This window comes from Capra hircus, chromosome 4 (genome assembly GCF_001704415.2).
Source record: "Capra hircus breed San Clemente chromosome 4, ASM170441v1, whole genome shotgun sequence".
NCBI classification, from domain to species: Eukaryota; Metazoa; Chordata; class Mammalia; order Artiodactyla; family Bovidae; genus Capra; species Capra hircus.
This window is the reverse complement of record NC_030811.1, coordinates 54,938,348-54,966,216: the sequence shown is the minus strand read 5'-3', so window position 1 is coordinate 54,966,216 and position 27,869 is coordinate 54,938,348. Positions and strand designations below refer to the sequence as shown.

The 27,869-nt window shown below is 54.3% G+C and overlaps 1 protein-coding gene across 3 annotated transcripts in view; it reads right to left on the bottom strand.

Annotated features, from left to right (window-relative positions):
- The window catches only part of ADCYAP1R1 (ADCYAP receptor type I), a 61,962-nt gene extending 40,802 nt beyond the window's left edge, over positions 1-21,160 (bottom strand). For 2 of the 3 annotated variants that reach the window (XM_018047117.1, XM_018047118.1), the window contains exons 1-3: positions 20,708-21,013; positions 9,525-9,663; positions 7,662-7,767 (exon numbers count right to left, since the gene is read on the bottom strand). In XM_018047117.1, the coding sequence (XP_017902606.1) occupies positions 7,662-7,767; positions 9,525-9,626 (208 nt within the window). In that variant the 5' untranslated portion in view covers positions 9,627-9,663; positions 20,708-21,013. Of the gene's footprint in view, positions 1-7,661; positions 7,768-9,524; positions 9,664-20,707 lie in introns of all 3 variants that reach the window. The other variant, XM_018047116.1, reaches the window with a different exon arrangement.

The window sequence follows — 27,869 nt, the reverse complement described above, 5'->3', positions numbered from 1 at the left end:
GACTTGGTGGCAGACTGGCTGGACACAACCGGCGAGCGTGCCAGGGACCATTCATGCTCATCCATCCCACGTGACTGAGTGCTCACTCATGGCGAGCGGGCGGGGGACGACAACTGGGTCTCAAACACCCCTTGCAGACCCTGCAGCCTTTCTGTCTCTCCCCTCTCTGCAGCATCCCTGGAGGCCACATATCCAGGGTGGCAGTGTTCCGAGATGGATCCCTGAAGGACTAAGTGGAGTCAAACTCACCTCCCCCCTCTTCCCACCACACTGGCCTGTGACGTGCAAGCAATAAACGTTACAGTACTAAGTCTCTGAGATGTTAAGGCTCATTTGCTACTGCACCATGGTCTAGGCTACCCTGACTTATGCAGCGAAGGGGAGAGAGGCACCGAGGTTGGCACCTGGGTTTGAGTGTCTGGATGGCTAGATGACTGAGCCACCGGCCACAGCGGGGAGGGCTGGATGAGAAGCAGGTGGTGGAGGGAATCAGCAAGCTGGAACTCAAGAGTGTCATCTGGGGTGTGTTTAGCTTGAGATGATGCAAAGAGCCAAGCAGAACTAGATTTCAAATAGGCAGTTAGATAAAATTCTAGTGTTCAGAAGGGAGGTTGCCACTGGAGGAAGAGAATAAGAAGCGGTCAGCACAAGGAAGTTACGTAGGGCCATGGGCCCAGATAATATGTCCAGTGAGAGGGTGTAGATTTGAGAGGGAAAAAAAAGAGAGAGAAGAGACTAGGGCCTGGCCCCAACAAAAGGAAGGTCACCACTCAGAAGAGAAGTTGGCAAAGAAGACTTGGAGGGCTGGCCAGAAACACAAGGACAACCGGAAGATACTGATGACATGGCTGCAGCGAACTCTGCTTCAAGGAGGAGCTGGCAAAGTGCATCAGACGTGGTTTCAGGGTCAAGAGCATTCCCGTCCTCTTTCCCTGTGCAGAGGAAGTCAGAACAGTGTTCTTCCCTGGGAGAATTCTCCACTCTCCACTCCCCAAGCCTCCCAATTCTCCATGAAGCCTGCCTACGCCTTCCTGGCTCAGTCTATCCCACTACAAGCCTCGATGGGGACTCGGTGAGAGGAATTCAGGCCCGGGAGATTTCTGCTGGGGTGGGAGGTGATAGTGGGCACACTCTCTGGGGCTGCTCCCGCTGAGACGCTGATACACACAGCAGCCAAGGAGACGCAGTGCCTTGTGACAGCAGGAGGGGAAAGACCACTTGGGCAGGTTGAATGGAGAGAGAATGCAAGAGCCATTAGCCCCGACTGGAACAAAATAAGGAGCTAATCTCAGGTTGTCATGGCGATGATTCCGTCCAGTTCCACACAGCGTTCAACACTCATGAAACCAGGGGGACTCACACAAAGGCACCGTCCCCTCTTCTGAGAAGCTGCCCGAGGGTGCCTGGGTATTGTTAGAACGAGTCCCTCATCTCGGCACACGATTCAAGGGTAAAAAATGATTCAACATAACTGAAATTTACTTTACAGCCAATGTTGCTGATCCATAAAATGTGGACCAGCTGTGAATTCGGTGCTAGGGGAGTGGAGAGAGGACTAAAGACGCAGCCCTTCTCTGTGGGAGTCAGTGGTCCTCAAAGTGTGGACCCCCAAGCAGGAGTGCCACTGGGAGCTTGCCAGAGGTACGGACTCTCAGGCCCCACCAGATCCACTGGGTCAGAAACTGGGGCTGGGCCCAGCAATCCGGGTTTTAACAAGCCTTCCAGCAAGTTCTGATGCAGGCTTACATCTGAGAACTACGGGACCAAAGGAAAACAGGTTTGGACAGAAACTGAACCCTTTGTCAGACCTGGGAAGTGAGTTCCTCAGAGGGAGGGTCCCTGCAGACCCCCATGCTGGGGGTCTGTTCATTCTCAGAGCTGCTGGGAGGCACAGACAGGAAGCTGATCTTGCTCCAAGGATGGCGAGCCTGGGCCCAGCCTTGCAGAGGTTCCCTCCCCCTTCAGGCCGCTCTCCTGGTGAGAGGGGAGGTGGGGGCTGGGATATGCACTCTGCACCCTGGACAGGCCTCAGCGGCTGGGTCGGAATAGCAATGAGCAGGCTGTTTATGTCTCCTCCAAGCCGCTTTCCTCGTGCCAAAGCCACTGCTGGCTTCCCTCTTCCATCTCCTCCAAAGTATGGGGCGGGGGACCCCCAAGGAGGACCACACCTGACCAGCCCACTTAAATCCAGGGAAGGCCTCCAGACTGATGCAAGCCTGCAGCCCCACAAAGAAGAGGTGCTGGCAGGACTCACCGGGGCTGGCAGGGCTGCCTGGGCTGAACCGAGAGAACAAAGCGGCCAGCCCAGCGGGCGGTGCCTGTGCCCTGCGTGGGCCTGGGGACACTTCAGAGAGGCGACTCCGGTTCCCACGCACAGGAGTCCTTTCTCCTTGTCTCTCGTCTCTTTGCTTCCTAGCGCTCCCCAGCTGGGACGGCAGACCTGGGGCCTGTCCCAGAGCTGGCTCTGGCCCTCGGTGTGACTTGGCCAGTGTTGGCCACCTCTGGCCTCGGCCTCTCCGTGCGTCACAACGACGAAGCCGGACTTGGTGTTGTCTCAAGATCTAGTTCACATGCAGGGCTTTGGAATGAGGGACAAAACCACTAAATATATCGGTCCCAATAAACATCCTTAAAACCTGCCAAGGATGGTGCGAACGAAACCACCCAGTCAGAGACTTGCTTTCACTCTCCATGGTCTTCCCTGCATTTTCTACTGGCTTAAGCCCCCTGCCGAGCTCCAGTGCCCTCCCCAGCCTATCACTGTCCCTCGGCTTCCACTCTGAAGGCCACTATACATGTTACCATCCCATGTTCTCTTTGGGGGTGGGGGGTAGGTATCCCAGGATCAGTGAGGAGTAAGGATTTAAGCGGACGCAGGTGCCCTCCTGGGAGGCCCCCACCTACAGATACACAGCTACAACATGGCACAGACGCATTTCGTCTCTAATAGATCAGCGTCCTCATTCCAATGCACTCACTTTACTGGATATAAAAGATCACGGGGACATACAAGTAATATGCTATGCTGTGCTTAGTCGCTCAGTCATGTCCAACTCTTTGAGACTCCATGGACTGCAGCCCGCCAGGCTCCTTTGTCCATGGGGATTCTCCAGGCAAGAATGCTGGAGTGGGTTGCCTTGCCCTCCTCCAGGGGACCTTCCCAACCTGCAGGCAGATTCTGTACCGTCTGAGCCACCACGGAAGCCCAGGAATGCTGAAGAGGTATCCAATCCCTTCTCCAGGGGATCTTTCTGAATCAGGAATTGAACCAGGGTCTCCTGCATTGCAGGTGGATTCCTTACCAGCTGAGCTACCTAGGAAGCCCACAAGTAGTAAATATATAAATATTAGTACACGCTCCTGCTCAATTGCTTAGTTGTGTCCAACTTTGTGACCCTTTGGACTGTAGCCCACCAGGCTGCTCTGTCCATGGGATTCTCCAGGCAAGAATACTGGAGTGGGTTGCCATTTCCTCCTTCAGGGGATCTTTCTGATCCAGGATTGAACCCACATCTCCTGCACTGCAGGCAGATTCTTTACTGCTGAGCCATCAGCATAAAAATATATATAAAAGTGTTGCCGTGAATTCACACTCACAGTCACTGTAACAGGCTGACAGATTTCCTTGTTCAGGTGTGTTTCAGTGACACTGGCTGACCCTCGACCAATGTTCCATGCATAGCATGTGCGCTTGGGACAGAAGGTGCAGGGGAGGTGCCGAGAAGGGCTGTAGCAGGAGAGCTGGTCTCTCTCCATTCATCCCAGGCACAGATATCAATACCAGAATGCACAACTGCTGACTCCTGCTTACTGTCAGATTGGACTCTTGGCTCCCAGACGGGTTTGCCTGGACCCTGAGCACTGCTCTCTGGCCTGAGTTGACATGAGCACCCTGGAAGATGGTCTTCTCTGACCAAACCAGTGGTTCTAAAACTTGGATACACTCTAGAATCATTGAGAGGATTTTTTTTTTTTTCATTGAGAGACTTTTAACACACTCTCTCAACAAGCCGCCATGCCCAAATGCTCCCCTCATCGCTTTGGGGAGGGCCTGACCATCAGCATCTTTAAATGCTCCCAGAAGCTCTACAAGGCACGATGGGATGAATGGCTACCCATGGTTCATAAGCGTCTTAAACCTGAAGCCAAGGATGCCCTGAGGACCCAGCCTGAGTCCTGAGTCAAGCCCAAGCCCAGGCAGCTGACAGGATGGCAGATATCTCCCAGGATATCTGGGGAGTGCCCAGAGGCCCCCTGCTCTGAAGGACCCTCAAGGTGGGGCTCCTCCAACCTTGGCCAGCAGGAAGGACCCCTGAAGTGAGCTGAGCTGGACACTCACACCTCCCCTCTACCTGCCCCTCTCTTTCCACAAGGCTGAAGCTGGGGCCTGGGAGACCTAGCCAAGCAGGTCACTAGAGGCTGAGGCCTCCAGCCAGCCCAGCCCTTGTAAACACAAACACCCTCTGGCCTTTAGTAGCCAAGAAAATTGCAGGCCTTCGGGTTGGGGTGGGGGGGATGCGGGGGTGGGGCTGTCTCTTCCCTCCTTTCTGAACCGGATTGCAGTCTAGTGATCAGAGAGCACGAACTCTGGAAGGATCAAACCCATGTCCTGGCTCCACCCTTCCAGGCTGTGTGACTTACTAGGTAACAGGTAGTGACCTACCCTCTTGTGAGTCTGTACAGCCTCGTCCAGAAAATGGGAGGAAAAGGCTACGCGGCTCATAGGTTAGTGAGGTTTAAATGAGCTATGCTATGCAATTGTGAATGTGTAATAATTTAGAACCTGGCCCCTGGTATCTGAGTGCCAGCTGTCACAATTCCCTCTGACCATACTCACTGCCCCCTTCCTACTTTTACTGGGGTCAGTCCCCACCTGGAACTTCCCTGGTTCCCCATCTGCCCTCCAAAGCCCAAATCTGGTCCCTAAGCCCTCTCTGCTCTTCCAGAAAGCCTTCCCAGATGGTCTGAACTTCACTGACCTCTTCCCTAGAGATGTCTCCACACTCCCCAGGAGAACTCTACAGGTAGGGCTATCAGTGTGTGAACCTCTCTCTCGGCAGGCCCCCATCCTTCCCCGAACTTGCCTGCACTCCACCAGGCAGGACCCAAGATGCCAGCTTGTCATGGAAGTTGAATGAGAGAGAGGGCAAGGGGATGAGTGAGTGAGTGAATGAATGAGCCGGTGGGTGGGTCAGTGGAATTCTTCCATAGGCTTGGGATCCCTTGCTCAAGTTCAGGTTTGAGGGTGACCTGACTCACAGGGTCCCTGAGGCAGGGTTAGAGGAGGGAGGTCCAGGTGGTATCCTGGGAAAAGCTGGAGAGATAGTAGCTTGGGGGAAGAAGCCCCCAGTGCCATCCCCTCCTACCTCCAGCCCCAGTGGTAGAGGACACACAACACACAGATACCTGCTCCCTGGCCCTCAGCCATACCTCCCTCTAGCTCACCCTCACCGACTTCAATTCAGGGTTCCAGATATAGGGACCTACTCACTCCCCTTCCCCATCCGCTTCTTGCTGCTGTGGTTCCCTCAGCCTAGAACGTTCTCCCCAATCATCCATCCCTCAGCTCTCACCTACCATCAAGAGCTACTAACTCAAGGATTCTCAGCCTAGCTTCTCAGCAGAACTGCCTGGGGAGCCTTTAAAAATCATGGCGACTATGACAGACTGAGGTTCTGGTTGAACTGGTTTGGATTGGGTCTTGGCTACATTTTCCTAAAAGCTGCCATGTCTGAGGCACACAGATCTAGGTGTGAGGACCAAGGATCTGGTTTAAATGCACCTTCTCCATGAATTCTTCCCCATAGAGAATTCCTTTTATCCATCCTCTCCTGAGAACACCTGGAGGGGAGAGCCCCTCCCAGCAGTTCTGGCCTGCCCCTCTTGGGTGGTACCATCGTTACACCTGCCTTGCCCACATTCACACTTCTGCCAGGACACCCTTGCAGGCAGAGCCTCTTGTCCTCCTGCCCAGGGCTCCATGGGTGAAATCCGCTTGCACACCTGTGGGCCCAGTCCCCATCCCACCTCCCATCTCTACCTGTCCCTACCTGATGCTTCCTACCACTCAGTCCCAAGTATATCTGAGACCTGTGACTCAAGAACAATGGCCTCGTGCTGGGAGGCAGGGTGTATGGGGTCCAGGCCCACCTGAGTCTGACACTCCCTCTTCCCATGGTTCCAAAGAATCACTGCTCTCTGCGCTCCACGTTCCCATCCTCTAGACAAGAGGCCTGGATCGGCTATTCATTGAGTCTCTTGCAACCGTGTGCCCATCTGGGCCCCCGCCTTGGTTTCCCTGGCGGGTGGGGCCTCAGATCCACTTTTGGCCTCAGGTAGGAGCCTGGTAGGCTGCAGTCCATGGGGTTGCGAAGAGTCGGATACGACTGAGTGACTTGACTTTTACTTTTCACTTTGATGCACTGGAGAAGGAAATGGCAACCCACTCCAGTGTTCTTGCCTGGAGAATCCTAGGGGTTGGGGGAGCCTGGTGGGCTGCTGTCTATGGGGTCGCACAGAGTCAGACACAACTGAAGTGACTTAGCAGCAGCAGCAGCAGGGCTGAACAAGAGCATGGCTGGAGGGAAAGGCCAGCATGGCTGGGAGGGACTCCATTACTAGTTAATGTTCACTGAGCTGACTGGCTAGGGAGTTCAGCCCAGAGGGATCATTACAATTAACTCATCTGCAGGCTAACCAAGTATTTAAATAAATGGTACTCAGAAGAGCTCCCTGCGAATGGGGAGGACCAAAGAGAAAAGGAGATCCCTCTGGAGGGGGCAGAGAGTCCCACCTTCCAGTGACTGAGGCATGGGAAACTCTAAGGAGTTCTCCAGTGATGCCCCCTACCCTCAGGTCCCCAGCTTCCCATGCAGACCCTCCTCCTGGCTCTGCTGGGGTCAGGGTGCCTTTGCTCTATGGGCCTCAGTATCCCATAGGAGGAAAGGGTACACAGGACCACTGGTTGGCAGCCAGGGGCCAGGCCACTCCCTTGGGACATCTGGTAATGTGAGGTTTTGGGGGCTGTCACTGAGATTAGGGGGTGGCACAGGCATCTAGTGGGAGAGCTAGGGCCACTAAATGTCCTGCAATGTGTGGCACCATCCAGCCTAAGGGAGCAGCCTCCTGGCCCCCATGCTCATAGCAGCCCAGGAGAACAGCAGCACAGACACACACAGGGCTGGGTTCCCCACTGCCACCCTGTTCTCTGCCCTCTGATGGGGTGAGCAGAGGAGGCGGGCACGATCACACACCTCATGCTCTGAGCTGACCAGGTGCTCTCTAGCTTGGCCACCAGCAACAGCTGTGTCCCTTCTGCCATGAGACCCAGGCTGCCTGCTAATGAGCTCTCTGACAGCTGCTGGCTGCCCAAGCCAGATACCAGCTCGTTCTCGGCCCCCATGGGAGTGAAGGCGGCCATGTGCCACCTGGAATAGCCCGTTTCAGAGCGAGGCATCTAAGCAGGCCATCCCCAAGGAGGGCAACCCCAGCATCACTGCCCAGAGCAGATCCAGGGCTCCATCACCCCAAAGGGCTTTCTGAAGGACCCAGGGACCTGTACCTCCCCCCACTTTCTGTAGGTGGCCAGAGGTGGGCACATCAGTTCTAAGGCTGACCTGAGATGTGCCGGAGGTGGTGGCCCTCCCCACCACCATCCTCACCTGGGGAGGAGTCATTCAAGCCCATCAGGTCATTCACCCTCTGGATCTTCTCCAGGCACATGGCTTGCTCCTTCTTGAAGATGCAGTCGGAGTGCATGGCAGTGGCCTGCAGGGGACACGGGATAAATGGTAAGGAGGAGCAGGGAGGTTCACTGACAAGCCCGGCTACTTAAGCCTCAGGGGCAGTGGGAGTGGGGAGCAAAAGAAGCAGGAAGAGGACAGTGACCGAGAGATTTCAGAAGCAGCGGTGCCTCCGCTTTGTCACAAATGCCATGAGGACTCTTCCACTTTACCAGCTCAATGTGGGACCCGGGCAGATCCCACTCCCCTCCCTGGCTCTCAGTTTCCACGTTTTATCAGAACGTTAGCAAATACATAGATAGCACCATACTAAAGTGCGTGCATTCCTCTGTCCTATCCATGCAAACATATATATCAAGAGTACTACAAACTAGGCATTATTTTTGCCATTTCCCACTCAACAGATGTGAGACCTAAGCACAGAGATGTTAAGAAACTTGCTCAGTCACACAGCTCAGTAGACTGAACAGCCAGAATTCAAATTCACGCAGTCCAGCTCCAGAGACCCCGAGGCTATGACTGCATTTCAGGGGAGCAAGCAGCAGGTGAGAGAGAGTGGAGAGTTGGTTGAGAGGGCTCATCCTTTCTCTCCTCTGGGGGCCCAGGAGCTACAGGCGAAGGACAGTGACAGCACTGCATGGCGCTTACGAACCACACTCATTTACTCCTGCCCCATTTTACAAAAGAGGAAAACTGAGGCTCAAAAAAGTTAAAAACAACTCCTGCTCAAGATCATACTGCCTGCTGGTTAGTGGCAGATACTGGATTTAAGTGCAGGATCAAATAACTTCAAAGCCCATGAATGCTGTCATGACAGCCGCATACTTAGGCTGTTACTTCTGCTTAAAGCTCCAGGGCAGGGCTGGTTTCACAAGGGGATGTTGGTAAGTGTGGAGGCAGGTGCCAGGCATCGCAGGCTGCCAAGAGCAGGGCTCAGGGATCCAGTCTAGCGCTGACTGTTCACAGTCATGGAGGGAAAGAGCGGAGCGTGTCTGTAGTCACACAGAAAGGCAAGCCAGAGGCAGGACTGGCATCCAGGGCTCTGAAGAGAGCTGCATCTACGCTGGTCAGAATTCCCAGATAGAGGAGCAGGGGGCAATGCCTGGGAACCACCCACCCTATCCCTCTCGGTCAGGGAGAGGCTTCTGAGCTCCAGCTAGAGGCTTCTGTGCTCTAGCCTGCCAGAGACTAGTAGGCTGGGAACCAGGATCAAAATTGCTTTATGCAGCCCTAATGAGGGCCCCTGAATACAGTTGAGCAGGTTGTACACTGCACAACTCTAAAGGCTGCCACATATGTGCCTGTGTTAGTCACTCAGTCATGTCTGACTCTTTGTGACCCCATGGATTATTAGCCTGCTAGGCTTCTCTGTCCATGGAATTCTGCAGGCAAGAATACTGGAGTGGTTAGCCATTCTCTTCTCCAGAGAATCTTCCTGAACCTGGGTCTTCTGCATTGCAGGCAGACTCTTTACCATCTGAGTCACCAGGGAAGCCCACATATATTACTATCATAATCAATTTGTAAATTATGTAACAATTTCTCGTCAAACTGGTACAAGATCTTCAGGAAGAAGCACCCTTTTCAATGTGCACAATGGTACAGGATGGTCCAGTGGGGGTACAGGCAGAGATACCAGCCATGTGAATTGAGCTTGGCTGAGAGCACACAAAAGACACAGGTTATCTGGGGTGGGAGCTCGAGTGAGCCTGGGGCTCTGGCTGGTCGGCGGTGGGCGGAGGGGGGCCGGGCACAGGGGTGGCACGGGTCCTGGGTCCTTACCACAGGCAGCAGGAGGAGAGCAGCCAGGCAGGCCTGCGCGATGCTGGCCATGACGCTTCTCAGCCTGGCAGGCGGCTCAGGCCAGTGCCGCCCAGCTCTCATTCACAGCCGCCACTGCTCAACCCCAGGTGTCTACAGGCTAGAAAGAAAGGAAAAGCATGAGTCCTGCAGGTTCAGTGGCACAGGAGGGGCAGGGACAGTCCCTCTTCCCTACGCACAGCAAAGCCTCCAAGGGTACCCCCGTCCATGCCTTTGTATGTGCAGTTCTTTATTCTTCCAACACACAAGCATCTGCCGAGCACCTGCTCAGTACCAGGCGCTGAGGCACAGCAGGGAACCCGCTGGCCCTGGTGCCCATCGGACTACGAGAATGGTCTGGGTGGCTTTCTCTTCCGCAGCAGATGACTGTGTCTCCGGATCTCCCTCCACAGCGGCAAAGTCTTAGCTGGCACATACATGCCCACCTGAAGAGGACATTTCCGGGTCCCTCTTGCTCTCGGGTGCAGGCATGTGATGAACTTCCCACCTATGGAATGTGGGTGACATGACACGTGCCACCCCAATACTACCTATCCCTAAGGCAGCTCGTGCTTGCCCCTGCTGCTCTTGCCCTCCCCAGGCCCAGTCTGGATGGAGCAGTCAGGATAACCTGAGGGGTGGGGAACAACTCGCCAGGGGCAGCCAGGATGACGGAGTGGGCCCTGGGGTGCTGAGCCTCCCTGCCAGCCTGAAGGCCCACCTAGCTGCCGGCTGCTACGTGACAAGGAGCTGCTCTTCTCTCCAACTCACTAGCTCATACAGGGCCGCTTTGTTCCAGCAGCCGAGCCTGGTCCCCAACAAACATAGCATCCTTTCACCCTGCCCCAGCCCACTCGGCCTCCAGGATAAAACCATCACCAATGCAACAGACAAAACGTGATGCTACGGAGGATGTGCTCAGACCTCGAGGATCTCCCCTCAGAGCTCCCAGGGACCAGATAGGGCAAAGAGAGTCGAGTGAGGAGGTTAAGGGAGCCCCAGCACCTGCCCAGAGGAAGAGTTCAGTCTGCTTCTAAAATCAATCAGTAATTGATATGCCTCACACGCCAGCAATTCGGCATCTGGGTATCTATCCCAGGGAGATATCTGCACTTGTACAGAAAGAAGCATATGCAAGAGTGTTCACTGCAGCATCATTTAAAATAGCACCAACAGCCAAAAAAAAAAAAAAAAATGGGGCAGCCAACCATCCATCAGGCAGGCACTGTTAATAGACCCCTGCATAGCCATACAATGAAGTACTAAACAGTAATTAAAAGTTATTATTACCATTAAGTTATTACTAAAAATATTGACTAGGCCCATATCAGGGCCACCACTAACCCACAGGTGCCGGGGTTGCATCCATGGGGAGACCCGAGGGGCTGCATCCCAACTATGAGTCCTTGCACACCCCCACTAATGGGCAGAGCAGCCATCACTCCAGGGCCCTCTGTGCCCCTGGAATTTCCGCCTTCTCGTACCTCCCTCCTCTCCTCACCTCTTCAAACTCAATCTGGTGACAAATAAGCACCCAAAAAGAAGAAAGAAAACCAATTTCAGGAAGGTTCAAGGAAAGGGGGATCTTCTCTACCTACCTGCTGTTCTGCCTTTTGGGGGTCACTTGGAAATACTGAGGGGGGCCTGGGTATCCCCAAGAGATGCTCTGAGACGGCCAGGGGGGCCTCAGGGATGCTGGCCCAGTCTCCCCCCTGCAGGTCAAGAAGGACTAGGCAGGTTGGGGAAACATTGGCACCAGTACCCCTGGGGACCCCAGGCACAGGCTTTAGCCTCTGTACCCCCTCCCAGAACCCTCCATACCCCTGGGGCCACAGGCTGCCTCTGGCACAACTTGGCACTGGTGGTCCCCAGGGGAATCCGTCATCTCCACTAACCCTAGGAAGGCCAAGTCCCTGTCTTCAGAGAGCTGGTGCTCCCTACACAGCTGGCTGGAAGAGAGGAATGCTGGGCCTACAGTACCTCAGCAGACGCTGGAGACTAAGGGCTCAGAAAAGCTCCTAAGGCAGGAAGCCTCCGATATCTGGGCTGATTCTCCCACATGTGCTACAGTGCAGAGCAAAGGCTGATGGGGCCTGGGGTCAGAGGGGCTGGTGCTCCCCATACCTCTGTCAACCACCCTGGCAGTCCTCAACTTGGGCTGTCCAGCAGAATCGCTGAGGAGCATTTAAAACTACCCCCGCCCAACTGAGTCAGAATCCCTCAGGCTGGGCCCAGGTACCAGTGTTGTTTAAATTCTACAGGAAATTCTCATATAGAGACAGGATTATAAAGCCTTTGCTTTAACCTTAACTTAATAGAACCAAGAGCGTTAGCCTGGAAGAACAAGTGGCTGGCCCTGTTGCGGTTGTTTTAGGGGGCAAGTGGGTGGCAGCAGGCAAGCAGAAGGAGTTTGTTTTTAAGGACTGGTGCTCTCTCTCTCTCTCAGACACACACACACACACACACACACAGAGGAACAGATCTACAGAGAAGAGCGTAACGACACATCAATTCCACAGAGAGAGACTTTACCCCCAGGGCACCCACCTGAAGGCATCAATACAAACACCCAAGTGTGGAATAATGAAGATGGAAACTCCTTGGGGGATCGACACACAATTCCACACATGTTCACATAAATGCCAAGGCACCCTCACAGAGCTCAGAACAAAGGTATGCGCAGATGCATCACACAGAGATTTACACCTTCAGGCACATTTATCGGATTATTAATGCATGTAACCATACACGCACTCATTCTGCAAAAGCATTCAGATATTTAGAAGCAGCAGATTTATCTGAATTCAGATGGGGCTGTAGGTACACACACATATGAGCATATGAGCATGCACACACAGACACATAGACAAACATCCATACACACACACACACACACACACACACACACACACGATGCCCTGACTTGCAGGATGCTTATCCCTGCAGTGGATTAAAAACAAGCTAGAGCAGAGGCCCCAGCCTGCCTGCCTCACCATCCCCCAGCTCTCTGCTTTGTCACCAGGCTGCTCAGACAATGATGAGAACCAAGAGAGCGGTGTAACCCCCACCCCACCCCCACCCTGTGCCGCATGGCAGAGGGGATACTCTCAATACGGGGCCTCCTCTGGAACTAGAGCCGGGTTCCTGATTCTCACTTTTGCCTTCTCTAGTTCACCTTCCCCAACTACAGTCTACCCTCTGCCCAACAGGACACAGACATCACTCACCAAAGCATGGAGAGAGAGAACCTGCAGGCTCCCAGGCTTTGATCATTCCCCTCCCCAACCTCAGCTGGGAACCTGGTCTCAGGATGTAATCCCAGGCCCACCTCTTTTCCCAGGCCCCCACCCCAAGACCACGGTACAATGCTTAGAGCTTAGTCTTATACCTGCCCCAAACCGCGTATACATCTGGACCACATGGAGGGTCCTCTGTCCCAGGAAAGCCCTTCCAAATGTAACCCCTGGGTCTGTCACTCCCAGCCCTGTCCCCTGCTCCCTATCAAGGCTGCCTCCCTCTTCTGGACTCCCCCAAGCTCTCAATGACCCTCATAAGGGCCACAGTCAAGCCTGGCCACTGAAGCGTGGGGCTGGACTCTCCCCTCCCTCAGGATGGATGCTGGGCTCTTTCAGCCCCACCAAACATGTGGCTCAGGATGACCAGTTCACCGATATTCCCAGGCGCTGTCTCTTGGGTCCAGGCTCTGCTGAGATAAACCAGCTTTTGCAACTGATCTGAAGGCAATTAAACTACATACTGGCATTTAGTACGGTGGACTTGAGAACCATTTTGCTAGAGTTTTAAGCCTAAAGACCTTAGGCAAGCCACTTAACTTTTCTGTGCCTTAATTCAATTATATGTGAAATGAGAATAATAATACCTACTTCATAGATGTTACTAGGAGGCATCAACCAATTCATGAAAGTTAACTATAGACAGGGCTTCCCTGGTGGCTCAGTAACAAAGAATACACCCGCACTGGGGACCCACGTTCAATCCCTGGGTTGGGAAGAAGCCTTGGAGAAGGAAGCAGCAACCCACTCCAGTATTCTTGCCTGGGAAATTCCATGGACAGAGGAGCCTGGTGGGCTATAGTCCATGGGGTCCCAAAAGAGCTGAACACAACTTAGCGATTAATAAACCATGCAACAATACAAACAACAAACAACACAAACCAAACCAAACAACAATAAGCCACAGACAGTAGAGTATACCCTGGCTCCCAATAAGGACCATCCAGATGTTAACTATTATTATCTTACCACCTTGTGTTCAGGCTTTTTTTTTTTTATCGTCTTACTGACATCTCTACCCCTATAAGTGTTATTCCCTCAGTCGTGTCCGACTCTTTGCAACCCCATGAACTGTAGCCCACCAGGCTCCTACGTCCGTGGAATTCTCCAGGCAAGAGTACTAGAGTGGGTTACCATTCCCTTCTCCAGGGGATCTTTCCGACCCAGGGACTGAACCTGGGTCTCCTGCATTGCAAACAGATTCTTTAGCATCTGAGCCACCAGGGAAGCCCTCTGTTATATTCAAAATGGGAACGTCAGGTCTGCTGCACTTTTATTCACTAATGGCTAACATTTATTAAACACTCAGTACATGCCAGGCACTTTTCCAAACAATAAATATACATTAATTCATTTCACCTGTCCCAAACCTACGCCGTCATTACTAGCAGTATCCTCATTCTACAGCGGAGGAGACTGAGGCACAAAGAGGGTAGGCGACTTCCCCAAGGTCACACAGCAAGCATGTGGTAGAGCTGGGGAGTGGACCGAAAGAGCCTGGCTTCAAAGCTTGTGCACTCCATCCCTATGCTCCCACCACTCTCTCTTATTGCTAAAAAAAAAAAAAAAGACCAGCTCAGAATCCATTGGTATCCTAATAGCAATCCCTCTCTTATCCCCTGGGACTAGTGAGGCCGTCTGCTACCCCTCTACCCACATTTCTATGTCTGAAGCACCCTCCTTAGGAAGAGTTCGTGACAGACATAGCATTTCAGATCTGAAATGGACTTTGAAGGCCGCCTCCCCAACGTACTGAGCTTCCTGCGGGGAAACTGAGGCCAGAGTGGGGGAGACACTTCCCAAGGTCACCCAAAAGAGAGTCCCGGAGCCTTGCCTGGCAGGAATGGATGCGTGACAAATATGCGGACCACAGGGGAGTCGGCTCCCCACTCCAGACTTGGAAGGGCCTGCCCTCCTCAGGACCCACAAGCCCAGCGACTGGCCTGGGGCAGGAACAGAAAGAGCAGCCGTGTCCTGCAGCGAGCCATTGCGCCAGGCACACAGGAAGACGGCATCATCAGTCAGCACACCGGAGCCAGCGGTGACTCACTGGGCTCTGCATGGAGTGGGAGGGGACTTGGAGACCCTGCAGCATCTCCCACGCTGCCCCACACCCTGCAGGACCCTCTCTGTAGCCCCCTCCCTGCTGAGATGGTCCAGTTCCTGGGCTCGGGAGCTCAGCCCTCTCTAGGGCCCCCAGGGGAAGCTTTGATGTCTTTCCACCACATCCTTCCAGGCCAGCCCTGGGCAGCACAGGTTCCTCTGTCTCCTGGGAGCGCCCACTGGAGGAGGGCAGCATCGCACTCTTCCTCTCCATGGAGCCACGTAGCCCTGGGTCCCTCCTCTGTCCTCATGGAGTTGGAGCATCTCCTATTGGCATCTCCTCTGGCCGTTCAGCAACCGTCCCCATCACGGGGCAGTGCCAAGCCTGGACACCAGATCAAAGACGACCCAGAGAAAGTGGACCATTCACCTCCCTTACTCTGCACATGCCCCCTTTACTCATGAAACCTGAGCAGCACCCATCCCCCACTTCCTCCTCTCCCTCCTAGTACAGGGGACCAGAGAAGGAAGGCTGAAAGATGAAACACTGCCCCTCCAACTCATCCCTCAAATGGAGGGAACTTAACTTGTTTTTGGGAAAGAAGAACCTCTTTTCTCACCAATAAGGTCAGAGTTGATAAAGGTCAGTGCCCAATGCTGCAGTGAGGGGTGTTCTGGCAATGGACAGATTAATCATTCATGCAAATGTTCTTCTTTGATGTTCAAATGTTCCCCTTTCAAAGTCTGGTTCCCAGCGGCCTATGCACAGCAGGAGACAGAAGTCATGTCCCTGAAAGTGTCTCCTACTAGTCTTACACATAGGGAACCTGGGCTCAGGAAAGGCTGGGCACACGTGGGCGCTGGTGGCATGCGTGTGTGTGTGTGTTCATCACTCAGTCATATCCAACTCTTTGCAACCCCATGGACTGTAGCCCGCCAGGCTCTTCTGTGCATGGGATTCACTAGGCAAGAATACTGGATGGAGTGGGTCACCATTCCCTTCTCCAGGGGATCTTCCCAACTCAGGGATTGAACCTGGGTTTCCTGCATTGCAGGCGGATTCTTTACCATCTGAGCCACCAGGGAAGCCCGCCCATTGTTAATCATGTCCCATTTCATAGGTGAAGATTTGAGGCCCAAAGTGGCCCAGAGTCTTTGCCAAGGTTAAGCTGCTAAACCTTCCACACTAGCTAGTCCAGGCGCATCTCCTATCCCTGAAGGGTCCTAGGAATCCTCTGTCAGGGACAGCCCCCCAGGGCCTGGAAGAGGAAGAAGGGATAAGAATGGAAATAAGCAAAGAGAAGATAAAAGAAAGGGAGAGCATGAGGCAGGGCAGGAGGTGATGGAAGGCAGTGGGAGGTGGGGGTGGGAGGAGAGGGCATAGTGCAGGAGGGGGACAGGAAGCTGGCACTGGTTTGTCAATGGGTGACTGTGCCCCTCCCAGGCCGGGGCTGAGGCTCGGGGCCAGTGGGATGGAGAGTGTGGCCATCTGCACTGACCCTCTTGCTAACCAACCATCCCTCTGGAGGGGATGCTGACCCCTGGAAGGGAGGACCAGCTCTGACTAGCACCTGGAACAAGTAGGGCACTCGGTGGGGACCCTAAAACTCGAGGGGTGCCTGGTGGTGAGCTTAGAAAGGTGACTGAAGAGTGCTGAGGGACCCAGCAAGGTGGGGGTGGTGAGATGGTAGAAAGCTGGTGCCAGTCTGGGATGCCAGGGATGCAGCAGCCTAGTTACAGGAGAGAGGGCTGGGGCACTGAAGAGTTTCAGGCAGGGGACTGAAGTGCTAGGCTTCTCATTTAGGGAATATTCCTCAGAAGGCTGGTGAGCTGAGTGGAAGGAGAAAACACAAGCAGAAAACCTGGGATCCAGGTAGAGGAGATGGGGGTCTTGGCAGGGAAGGGCAGCTGGAATGGGAAGTGGAGAACAGTCATCCAGAGACTTGAGAAAGTGGGGAATGATCTCCGGGCCTCTCCTCTGGGGAAATGGCAGGAAAGAAATGTCAGAAGGGGACAGGAGGGATAAGAAGAAACTGAGCAGGACCCAGTCCACCACACAGCGTTAAGTCAGAAGCTGGAACATTCAGAGGTATCCACAAAGGAGTTCTATGTTTTATTCCCAATCCACCCCTCTGAGGTGCCCATTTGTCATGGGAGAAAGGTGACCGCTAAGGCAATGTATGGAGCTGGGATGAGAGAGCCCAGGTATTCCATGAGGCCAATACAACCTCCTATCACCACTTCCAGGAAGCCCAGCCTGGCTGCACCCACCTCCACTGGCCTCACCTTCCTCTGACAACTGCCAGACCTAGATGAGGAAAGCCCTCACCCCTGCCTGGGCTGTTTCAGGTCTCATCCTTGCCTTTGCGAGTTTGAAGTCTTATCCAAAAACAAGGGGCATCTCCAGGTTTCCCTGCGAGTTTTCCTCCTGGTGGAGGTGGGCATGTCCTTGGCCAACAGGGTGAATGAGAGAGGGGCTCAGGACCTGTTTGGTGAGTCCAGTGACATGATATCCTTTCATGCTCAGGCATGAACACTGTCTCCAGGTGTCCTTAGCATGGGAGATGTATAACATGAACCCAGGAGAAGCTTGTCTAGGATAGGATGCTGAGGTCAGGCATTAAATAGACGGGTACCCTGAGCTCCAGGCAGGGTGAAGACAGGCATCCAGGGCCCCCTAGAGCAATGTGGGCTCCCAGGACTAAAGCTCCTCCCTTCTTCCACCTCTTAAACCATTTCTCTTTGCTAACCTATAGCCCAGGAGATCACAAACCCTTCTAGCAGATTGGATCCAGCCTGTCACCTATTTTTATACAGTCAGGGAGCCAAAAATGGTTTTTACATTTTCAAATGGTCAGGAAAAAAATCAAAAGGCTCATATTTCATGACACAGGAAAACTGTGTGAAAATCAAATTTGTGGCCATAAATAAAGCTCATCAGAACACAGCTCCGCTCATTTGCATAAGTAGCATCTATGGCTGCTTTTACGTTATGACAGCAGAATGAAGCAGTTGCAGCAGAGTGTAGAGCCAGCAAAAGCCTAAAATAATTTACTATCTGGCCCTTTGCAGAAAAAGCCTGCCAACCCTCATTCCAGCCTCACGCAACACACACACACTTTCTCCATTCAGTGTCAACGTCGTGCACGTGGACACTCATTAAGGAAGACTTTGTGATCTTCGTGGAGCAGACACCTCAGTCCCCAGGCGTGTCCAGACTTGTGTGAGAGGGTGTGTCTCCATGTCCATGTGCATGTCCCATGTCCCTGCGTATGTTGCTCTCTGCTGTTGTACGTTTGCCCTGGCTTTCTGGCGGGTGCCACAGGAAGTCTTGATGCCACCCCAGCGGTGTGTCACTCCCTGTGTGTCACTGTGGGGGTGGCTGTCACCATGTGCCTCTGACGGCATCCAGGGCTCAGTACAAGCATGCTGCAGCTGATGAGTTTCCAGACTGCATGTTGCCAGGCAGCCAGACCACTAGTCCCAGGCCATTCAGACCCCAGACTCACAGATTCCTCCATTCAGGGGGAATTGAGGCTTACAGGGGCTCTAGGCCTACCTATCTGGGGCATGGGATCTCTGCTCACATACCTCCCCAGACAGGAAACCCCCTGTCACCCACAAGTGTCGGCTCCATGCTGGGGTGGCTCCTGGGGAAGCAAGGCCTCTCTGGCACCGAGCTGAGCGTGTGCTCTGTGCTTGGCACTCCTTGGTTCTGCCCTCCAGCAGACAACACAAGGTGTCTTCCACTTAGTGCTAGCCCTGGTCAGGGAAATCTGTGAGACCGGATACCCAGGACACATAACCTGAGGCCACATCCCCAGGAAGAAAGCCACTTTGCGGCCTTAAGTCTTATCTTCCCTAGCCTTCTAGGTGTCTATGTTGATCTGTAAACCCACATTTTGTTTTATTTGGATTATTCAACACGAATCGAGGGGGTTTCCCAAAGTAGGGGCATGGCAGAGAGGGGTGGCCACATAAAAAGGGTGGATTCCAATGTTTCTCCAATCCTCTCCCTGCCCGCCTGAACCTGACATAAAACAAGACTTAATGGATCTTTCAGCCTGGTTAGTTCCCAGAGTGTAGGCAAAAGTCCTTTAGGAATCTCCCCATAGACATTCCCTCTCATTGCAAACAGGGGCAAAGAGAGTCATACTGGATTGTCCTGGGCACAGAATCACAGACGAATGACCCAGGGCAGTGGGGGAGGCACCGGCTTCAGCTCCCTGGCCACCCCACACACACTTGTTGATGAACTGTTTGGAAAATCTGGCCAGGGCCTGTCCCAGTGTGTTCTATTTCTAATTTATAAGCTCAAATTTTGACTGGTGTCCAGACTGGCACCTCTGCTTGTCCTCCCCAAGGTCAGAAGGGAGCAGGAGCCCCAGATTCATCTGGGTAGGGACTAGGGGTTCTGCCAACCTCACCTGCACCCAACACCAACTCAGACTGGCCTTCTGAGATAATCTAAGTGCTTCTCCTTCCCACTCCCCCCAACCCCTCCAAGGCTCATATAGTTTTTTAACCCCTCCAGAGGCCCACAGCTACTCAAAAGCCTCTAGCCTGACCTTCAGAATGGTTTTCTGCCTCTCTCCAGGGAAAGTTGCCCCCCTCTGACTGTGTAGCCACCTCTCACTTCCCAGCTGCCCCCAGCCCCACGCAGGGCTGCTCACTGGAAAAGCCAAACGCCATGTCTTTTCTTTTGGTAGTTGGGCGGAGGGTGCTGGAGGAGATAAAGGAGACTGATGCACCTGTACTAAAAGGATAGAAATCCTCTGGAGAATTGGCAGGGGTCCACCCTCCGTCCCTCCCCCAGCAGCTTTCAAAGGGGGTCTCAGCACCTTCCAGGGGTGAGCTTCCACTCCCAGCTCCACATGAAACACAATCAGTTTGTGGCTGGGCTGCCTCTTGAGTGTCTAGCTCCATCCAGTGGCACTCTGGCCGCTTCTAACCCACCACCCCGCTTCCGGCCCCTGAACCCCCTCCTGCAAACCTGCAAAGGTCCTGCCTGGCCAGGTTGCCAGCCCCTGCCTCCCACAGCTGCAGCGGGAGCCTGTGCCTTTAAGGAAGCGGGCAGGGGTCTCATCTCAGGCTGGCCCACTTCAGCCAGGGGAGACCGACACGTTTCTCCCACAGGCCCCGGTGGGCCGTTTCCTCGCGGAACCGCAGAAACCCAGGCATCCCGACCCCTGCCTCTGCACCGCGGGAAATCCAGAGACAACGCTCTTTTGAACCACTGCGAAGGTGTCACTACTCCGGAACGTTATATACGTTGGCCAGTACTTCACCCTCTACACAGCATGTCCCAAGCCCACCCCTCAAACCCCATGAAGACTGCGGTCCCCAGCCCCCTGGGAACCCTCCAGCGTTGCCTTCGCGATCGGATCCGCGTAGCCGTCTGCTTCAGGAGTACGTAGACAGGTCCCTCTGGGTCCCTCCGGTCGCAGTGCCTTCCTGCCCGGGTCCTCCCTCTGGCACGAGGAGGGGCGCCCGGGAGCTAGCCCATCCCACCCTCTGCGGGCTGCAGGGATCGGTCTCTCCGGGGCGCGATCCCAGATACTGGGAGGAGGGGCGTGGGGGTGGGGGGTTCGGGACGGAGGGTGGCAGAGTGTCGCGCAGGAAGGAAGCAGCGGCGGGAGAGGGCTTCATTTCGGTTTCGGGAGGTTGGCCCCGCTCTGGCCCTGGCCGGCTCTCCGTCGGTGAAGGACGCGGCTGGCGGAGACAGCTGAGCTGGAGGAGGGGTCCCGTGGCCCCGGAGGGGCGAAGGTTCTGGAGTCGGGGGAGGGCGGACGAGGCGTAGAGGGGCAAGGGCGGCGGGGCGGCGCTTACCTGCTCACCCAGGGGCCTCGCGGCGGGGCCGCGGGCTGCAGGTCTGCCTGGGGCAGACTCCGCGGGGACGGCGCGCAGCAGCGAGTCCGCGCCCCGCTCCGCCCAGGGATGGGGAGCTCGTGCGCTGAGTAGCGCGCGTAGAGCCGGATCTCCGCGTCTGTGTGTCCGCCGGGCGCCGGTGTCCGTGGGTCCCTGCGCGGCGGCGTGAGCTTGTGCGCACGCGGGGACCACGCTCGCCTGGAGCCGCCGCCGCCGCTGTCAGTCGCCGCCCGGGGCCCGACCGCGGGGCCCCCGGCCTGCCCTAGCCCGCCCCGCGCCGCGCGTCCGCCCAGCCTGGTCTGCCTTGCCGGAGAGGCGCCGCCTCCACCGCGAAGCCAGGCCGGGGGCAGGAGGGAGGCGACCGACCACCGCCTCCCCCCGTGCTTCGCAGGCTGCGGGGTGGGGTGCAGGCCAATGGGCGCCCGGGGGAGGGGTTAGGGGAGCCGGACCCCGCCCGCCGCAAACCAAAGCAGGAGCTTTGGCGCGGAGACCTGGGGGCGAGGATGCGGAGGCGACAATCCCCCTCTGTCGCCCGGCTTCCGGGACTCAGTCCCGGGGCTCACCTCCCTCCTTTTAACCCTCCCGAAATACCCAGAGCGAGAAACCATCAGTCTTCTCCTTCCCACGTCCTTCTGATTCCCTGTCAGAACCAGTTCCTCCTCCTCCAGGAAGCCTTCCTTACACGGCAAGTGCCAGACTCCCCTTGAGATTTTTCTTTGCCCCCACAGCCCTGGCCTGGGAAAGTCAGCTAGCTTACGGGAGCCTGTCCGAATGTCTTCAAATGTGATCCCCTCTACGGCCAGAAAAGGGAGGTGGGGCTGTCTTACAGGGGCGCCCTACAGCAGCTTAAACAACAGTGCTCTGGGGTCAGATTGCCTGGCTCCAGTCGAGGCTGTGCCAGGGGTAGCTCTGTGAGCTGGGGCAGGTGACTGGGTGTCTCAGCTCTCTGCCTGTACAGGGGCATCACAGTACCTCCCCTCCCCCACTCCCCACCTCTTGTCAACAGCATTAAACAAGACTAGGACTAAGTAGGTTTTCACTGATTTTATTTCCTCACTAATGAATTAATTGCTATTGCTACATGAACTCAATGGACATGAGTTTGAGCAAAATCCAGGAGACGTGAGGGACAGGAAAGCCTGGCTTGCTGTTGTCTGTGGGGTCACGAAGAGTCGGACATGACTTAGAGCCTGAACAACTAACTGTTGTTGTACTGCTCAACCTCCTCCAGGTACAGATGGATAAGCTGAGGCTTAGTGAGGGGAACTGACTGACTCTTTGCAACCCTAAGGGCTATAGCCTGCCAGGCTCCTCTCCATGGCAGTCTACAGGCAAGAATACTGGAGTAGGTTGCCATGCCCTCCTCCAGGGGACCTTCCCAACCAGGGATAGAACCTGTGTCTCTTGTGTCTCCTACATTGGCAGATGAGTTCTTTACCACTAGTGCAACCTGGGAAGCCCCAAACAGGTCAAGGTCAGGTAGCCAGTTGGTGGCAAAGCCAAAGCCCAACCGAGAACAGTTAGTTACATACTCCCAGGCCCACCCCCACCAGCCAACCCACTGCTCCTACCTGCCCCTGCTCACGGTTTCTTGGTCCTACCCCAGGAGTCAGCATCTGAAGAGCTCCCTCCATGCCCCAGCCCACAGCTCTGCAACCAGGCTCTGGCTTTCCTTATTCAAGTAAGTTATTGTTCACCTTCTAAGTGGGTTTGAGTTTTGGGTATGCCACCTTCTTGAGGAAGCTTCAAGAAGGAGGAGGAAGAAGAGAGAGACTTGAGCGCCTTTCCTTGGGAATTCTTGCCCAGCTGAGGAGGAGAGGACTGGAGGATGGAGCAGGACTCCATAAGGGAAACAAAGGAAGTATCTGAGTGTCCAGAAAGTCTGCTCAGTGAGTTGATGGTTTCTCTCTACAACACAGTGAACCCTGGCCCCCTGTGGTACACCACACTGTTGGTCTGCATGGATCACATTTCTTTGAGTCCAGGAAAGCTTCCTGGAAGAGGAGGATGTTCGTTCTTATCTGTATCAATAAAGAATGAGACCCCTCTGGAGAGAAGAGGGCTCGGTGCCTTGGTCAAGTCAGACAGACGAGACTGGCAGGACTTCCTTCCACACCTGAGTAGACCCCTTTCTAGATTGTTGCCTGACCCCTGGCAGCTTCCTTTCATCCGTCTCCAACCCAGGTGTTTGAAGATCAAATGAGATGTTGTGTGTGAAAGTGCTCTGTAAACTGTGAAGTGTTGTGAGGAGAAAGGAGGGGCTACAGCAGTCTCAGAGTCAGGAGGGAAGCATGGAACTCAGGACACTGGAGGCATGAAGTATGACGAAGTTCACCTGTGGCAGGCCGGCTGTCCCTGGAAATTTCCATTGTCAGGTGACTAGATGAGGACCCTTGGCTCAGAGTCAGCCTTCATTTCCACATTTACTATCTTTTCCATACTCCAGGTCCCCTTCTGGGCTCTGGAACACCTGCTCTCTGTTTTGTGTCCCAGATGTGTGTCTTGCTTGGTGTGGGCAGTGAGCAAATTGAGCATCCCTTCCCCCCTCTGCCTGAGCAGCCAGTGGACAGGAATTAACCTGCAGTCCTCCGCTCACATCCCTTCCCTTCACCTCTTCCCCCTATGCCACAGCTAGGGGTCAGCCAGGACTCCAGGTACCGCTGTGCCATCCATACCCAGCATGGAGCAGGTAGGGGTAGAAATTCAGCTCCTGCTCTGCCTGCTGCCCACTAAGCCAGCCACATAGAGTCCACCATAAGGGAACTTCTTATAGTTGGTTCTGGACAGGGCACCTCTCTACTCTCTCCAAAGTGTTGCAGTCCTTATAGATGGCTTCTAATCCCTGCCGTACCTAATAACATCAGTTTAGATGAGCCACAGGAATGAGCATCATCAGAGCTGGGATCCAGGAAGGCTGACTAGTCCCCTTCTCTAAGAATGAAGCACCCAAGCCTGGAGCGCCACAGGACTAGCCCGAGGACACATTTAGACTGGGGACTAAAGTTTGTGTCCATGTGCCCAGTTTGGTGTTGTTTGACCTAGCTAACAGCCCCGATCATTCTGGAGCAGGCTGGCCTCTCATGGCCCAGACTGTTCTCCACCCATGCAGGCCTACAGCTCTGGTCTCTCCAGACAAGCCTGATCTCCTTCAGCAGGAGCTATGCCAATTCTGGTCTCCCAGACTGGGCCTCCCCAAGGACAGGACCAGACTTCCTTCTTTTTCCTCCTTACCCTGCCTGTCTGGCTTCATTCAGGGAGACTGGAGGCCGAGGGACCACCCGTGGGACCACCCGCTCCTCCTAGAGGACCCCTGGAGTTTCCGTCTCTCCCCTGGGGTGGGAGGCTGGGGTCTCCTCAACAGTTTTTCCCTCCCCTGAGGTGCTCTTTGCCTCAGCTCCCTTCCACAAGCCAGCCAGCCAGGCGGGCAGCAGCCGAAAAAGATGGATTTTAATTCAATTTTCTGAGATGTGGCAGAGGGAGATGGATGCCAGGCTGCCCTACCCAGCATTCATCTCTCCTGAGCACCGGTTCCCTCCGTGACTCTCAGCCCCTACCCACCCCACCCCATGCCAGCCACACCAGTCCAGCTGCGCAGGCGGGGAGAACAGCACATTCAAGGATACCGAGGCGTTTTTATAGTACAATAAACAGCTGACATTTGCTGAATGCTCACCTTATCTTGAGCCAGTGGTTTTCAACCCTCTGGTGCTACAGAATCCTTGGGGAGCTTTAAAAATGTCCCCATGCCTAGGTCTCACCACTGAGATCAGTAGACAGTCTGTGGTAAGGCCTGGGCAAAAGGATTTTTTTAAAAGCTCCCCAGTGGATTGTAATGTGCAGCCAAGGCTCAGAACCACTGTCATACGCCCTCTGTTAAACGCCTTCCTTGTGCGTGTCACAAGGTGGCATGCTCACATGTCTGGAACCCTGAGAGGTGTGCCGAGGGACCGTCCCTCAGTGCCCTCGCAACCATCAGCAGCCTCTTTTACCTCCTCAGGGAACTATTCATATACATATGTTTTTGTTTTCTACATGCTCCGGGCCATGAAACGGATGGGAAAGTAACTGCCTTCCGTGCATTTGCCCATCTAATTCCTGTTTGGGGAATGTGCTGGGCCTTGCATGGCAGGCTATGGAATCTGTGTTTCTTTCTATGAAGGAGCAAAATGCTGATCCTGGGTCACTTCTCACGCAAGCCAGTGCACAATTCCAGGGGAAGTTTGATTCTGAAGGGCCCCTGGTCACCCCCTGCATCTGTGCTGGAGTCAGACAGCCAGGGAGGCTGAGTCGACCCACGTGCATCAGGGAGTGGCCCCTGGAAGGCCCAGAAACACAGTGGAGTGAGCAGGGAGGCTCTGGAAGGTCAGTCCCATGATGGTGCATAGGGCAGGTCCAGTGCCTCTATAGCTCTGCTCTCCAGCAGATAGACAGTCTGTAGGGACATCCAGGTAGCAGGCCTGGGCTCCCCGGGGAGAGCACCATTCCAGAAGCAGGCTTGCACCCAGCGGGCAGCATCCTTAGCGGATAAACCAGTACCCTCCAGAGCCTTTTCAACTACAGAGACCCTTGAAATTTTCTAAGAAACCAAGGCAATAAACACCAGGCTACTTAGACCCATGGTTTTCAGACTGTTCTCCAGGAACTCTAAAATACTTGAAGCTGCCTCACCAGAAACCTGGCGCACAGATGGAAGGAAGGCATGTTCTCAGAGCCTCCTCGGAGCTCCTCAGAGCTCCGGCATTCTGCGTCCTCTCTGTTCCATGTCCACAGGGCGTGGTGATGGATGAGGGTGATTGGCTCAAAGTCATAAAAGCTAATTATTATCAGAGATGGGGCCACATACCAGATCTCTGGATTTCAAGTCCTGAGTTCTGTCCCCTGGACCATAACTCTTAGAAAGGAAGAGGTGCTTCTTGGGAGGTGGGAAGTGTAGGTAAATGTGAGTAGGCATCAAAGGAGGTAAAAGTGAAATGGAATATTGCTCGGCCATTAGAAAGAGGAAATACTGCCATCTGCAGCAACATGGATGGACCTAGAGATTGTCATACTGAGTGAAGGAAGTCAGACAGAGACGAGGAGACATTGTATGACTTCTCTTATATGTAGAATCTAAAAAGAAATGATACAAGTGGACTACAACACAGAAAGAGACTCTCAGACTTAGAGGAGGAACTTACGGTTGCTGGGAGGGAAGGATGGGGCGTGGGATAATTAGGGAGTTTGGGGTGGACACGATACACTGCCATATTTAAAATGGATAGCCAACCAGGACCTACTGTGTGGCACATGGAACTCTGCTCAATGTTATGTGGCAGCCTGGATGGGAGGGGAGTTTGAGGGAGAATGGATCCATGAATATGTATGGCTGAGTCCCTTCACTGTTCACGTGAAACCATCACAACATTGTTTGTTAATCGGCTATATCCCAATACAAAATAGGCAAAAGTGAGAGATACATGCGAAGAGCCAAATGTCGTATCTCTGTCCCCCATGTACATAAGTACCCAACTGCAGCCGCTGGCCTGGAGAAGGATCCTTTACTAGCGAGCTACAAGGGAAGCCTCCCACACAGCCAAATACACATATTGCTGCATGGAGAGGGTGGTTCCCAGGTGGCGCTAGTGGTAAAGAACCCGCTTGCCAATGCAAGAGACATGAGACACGGGTTCGATCTTTGGGTGGGGAATGCACCCAAGGCACGGGTTCGATCTTTGGGTCCTTCTCCCTTGGAGAAGGACATAGCAACCCACTCCAGTATTCTTGCTTGGAGATTCCCATGGACAGAGGAGCCTAGCAGGTTACAGTCCACAGGGGTTGCAAAGAGATAGACACGACTGAAGCGACTTAGCATGCATTGCTGCATGGGAGTATTCGCCACACAGGCGCACGCGTGCTTCTCTGTCCATTAGGTATGCCCAGAGGTGCATTCGCCTAGGGCCCAAACATGCTCTCACGCACACACTCATGTGCACCATCCACAGATCTGCCGGGCGAAACTACACTGTCTCTACCATGAGAGGCCATTGCTCCCTTGTAGAATTGAGCCAGGCAGTGGGCCACTCTGCAGAGGCAGAGCTTCATCCCTGTCAGGCAGTTCTCATAAAGCAGAGTTTCCCACTCACCTTCTGTAGTCCCCTCCCCAGGGACTTAGCTGTTTACCCATGAGAGCCAAATACCCTGCGGGAACTCTGGTGGAAGGAGAATGCGTATTTCCATTCCATCTCCAATTCTCTATTCACTGGACTTTTATTTCTTCCCTGCACCTCCATCCTCCCCATCTTCACTGGCACGCTCTGGAGTTGGTGTGAGGTCTTCCCCTGCGAGAAAGGCCCCCTCCTGGGCACTCTACAAACAGGCCTCACTGCAGGTGTTCAAGAGCCACGTTGCTCACGCCTCGCCCTCTGCTGGGTGCTTGTTCACTGCCCTCAGTCTGGCTCCAGCTCCTGCTGGATGGGGCACCCATCCCCTTGCAGGTCCCACAGAAAAAGCCTGGTCCTGCTTGCTGTTGTTCCAGTTTCCTCAGAGCCTGACTTGGCTGCCTGGAAAATAACAGTGCTCCCGGCCCAGCACAAGTCCTGGCTTTCACGCGGGACCCCAGCAAGCAAGCACGGAGGTGTGGAAATTACAGATAATTCATGTGGGAGGAGGCAGCAAGCGTGAGGCATGGATCCAGCCGTTCCCAGAAAAGCAACTCAGGATAATAGGGGCCCTGTGATGGGCTGAGCCCTGACTCGGTGTCGTGCAAACGATGCTGATAATTATATTAAAAGTAGGGCAAATAGAACGTTCTTTGACAACCAACTTTGGGAGCAGGTTGGCAGGTGATGAAACAATTCTTTGCCACAGCTGATGGGAGCATTGTCTGCTGGGAATTCACTGGCGGTGCTGGGGGCTCTGGGCCCTGAGCGGGGGCTGGGAAGATAGAGCTGGCAGGATGACCTTGACCCAAGACCTTGCAGGTATTCAGGGGGGGGGGGGTATGTAGATCAGGCTTCTACTGCAGGATAACAAGTTCCCACCAACTTGGCAGTTTAAAATAATGCACATTGATTATGTCTTGGTTTTCCTAGGGCAGGAGTACAGGTGGAGTCCCCTGCTCAAGGTGTCATAAGACTGCAATCAA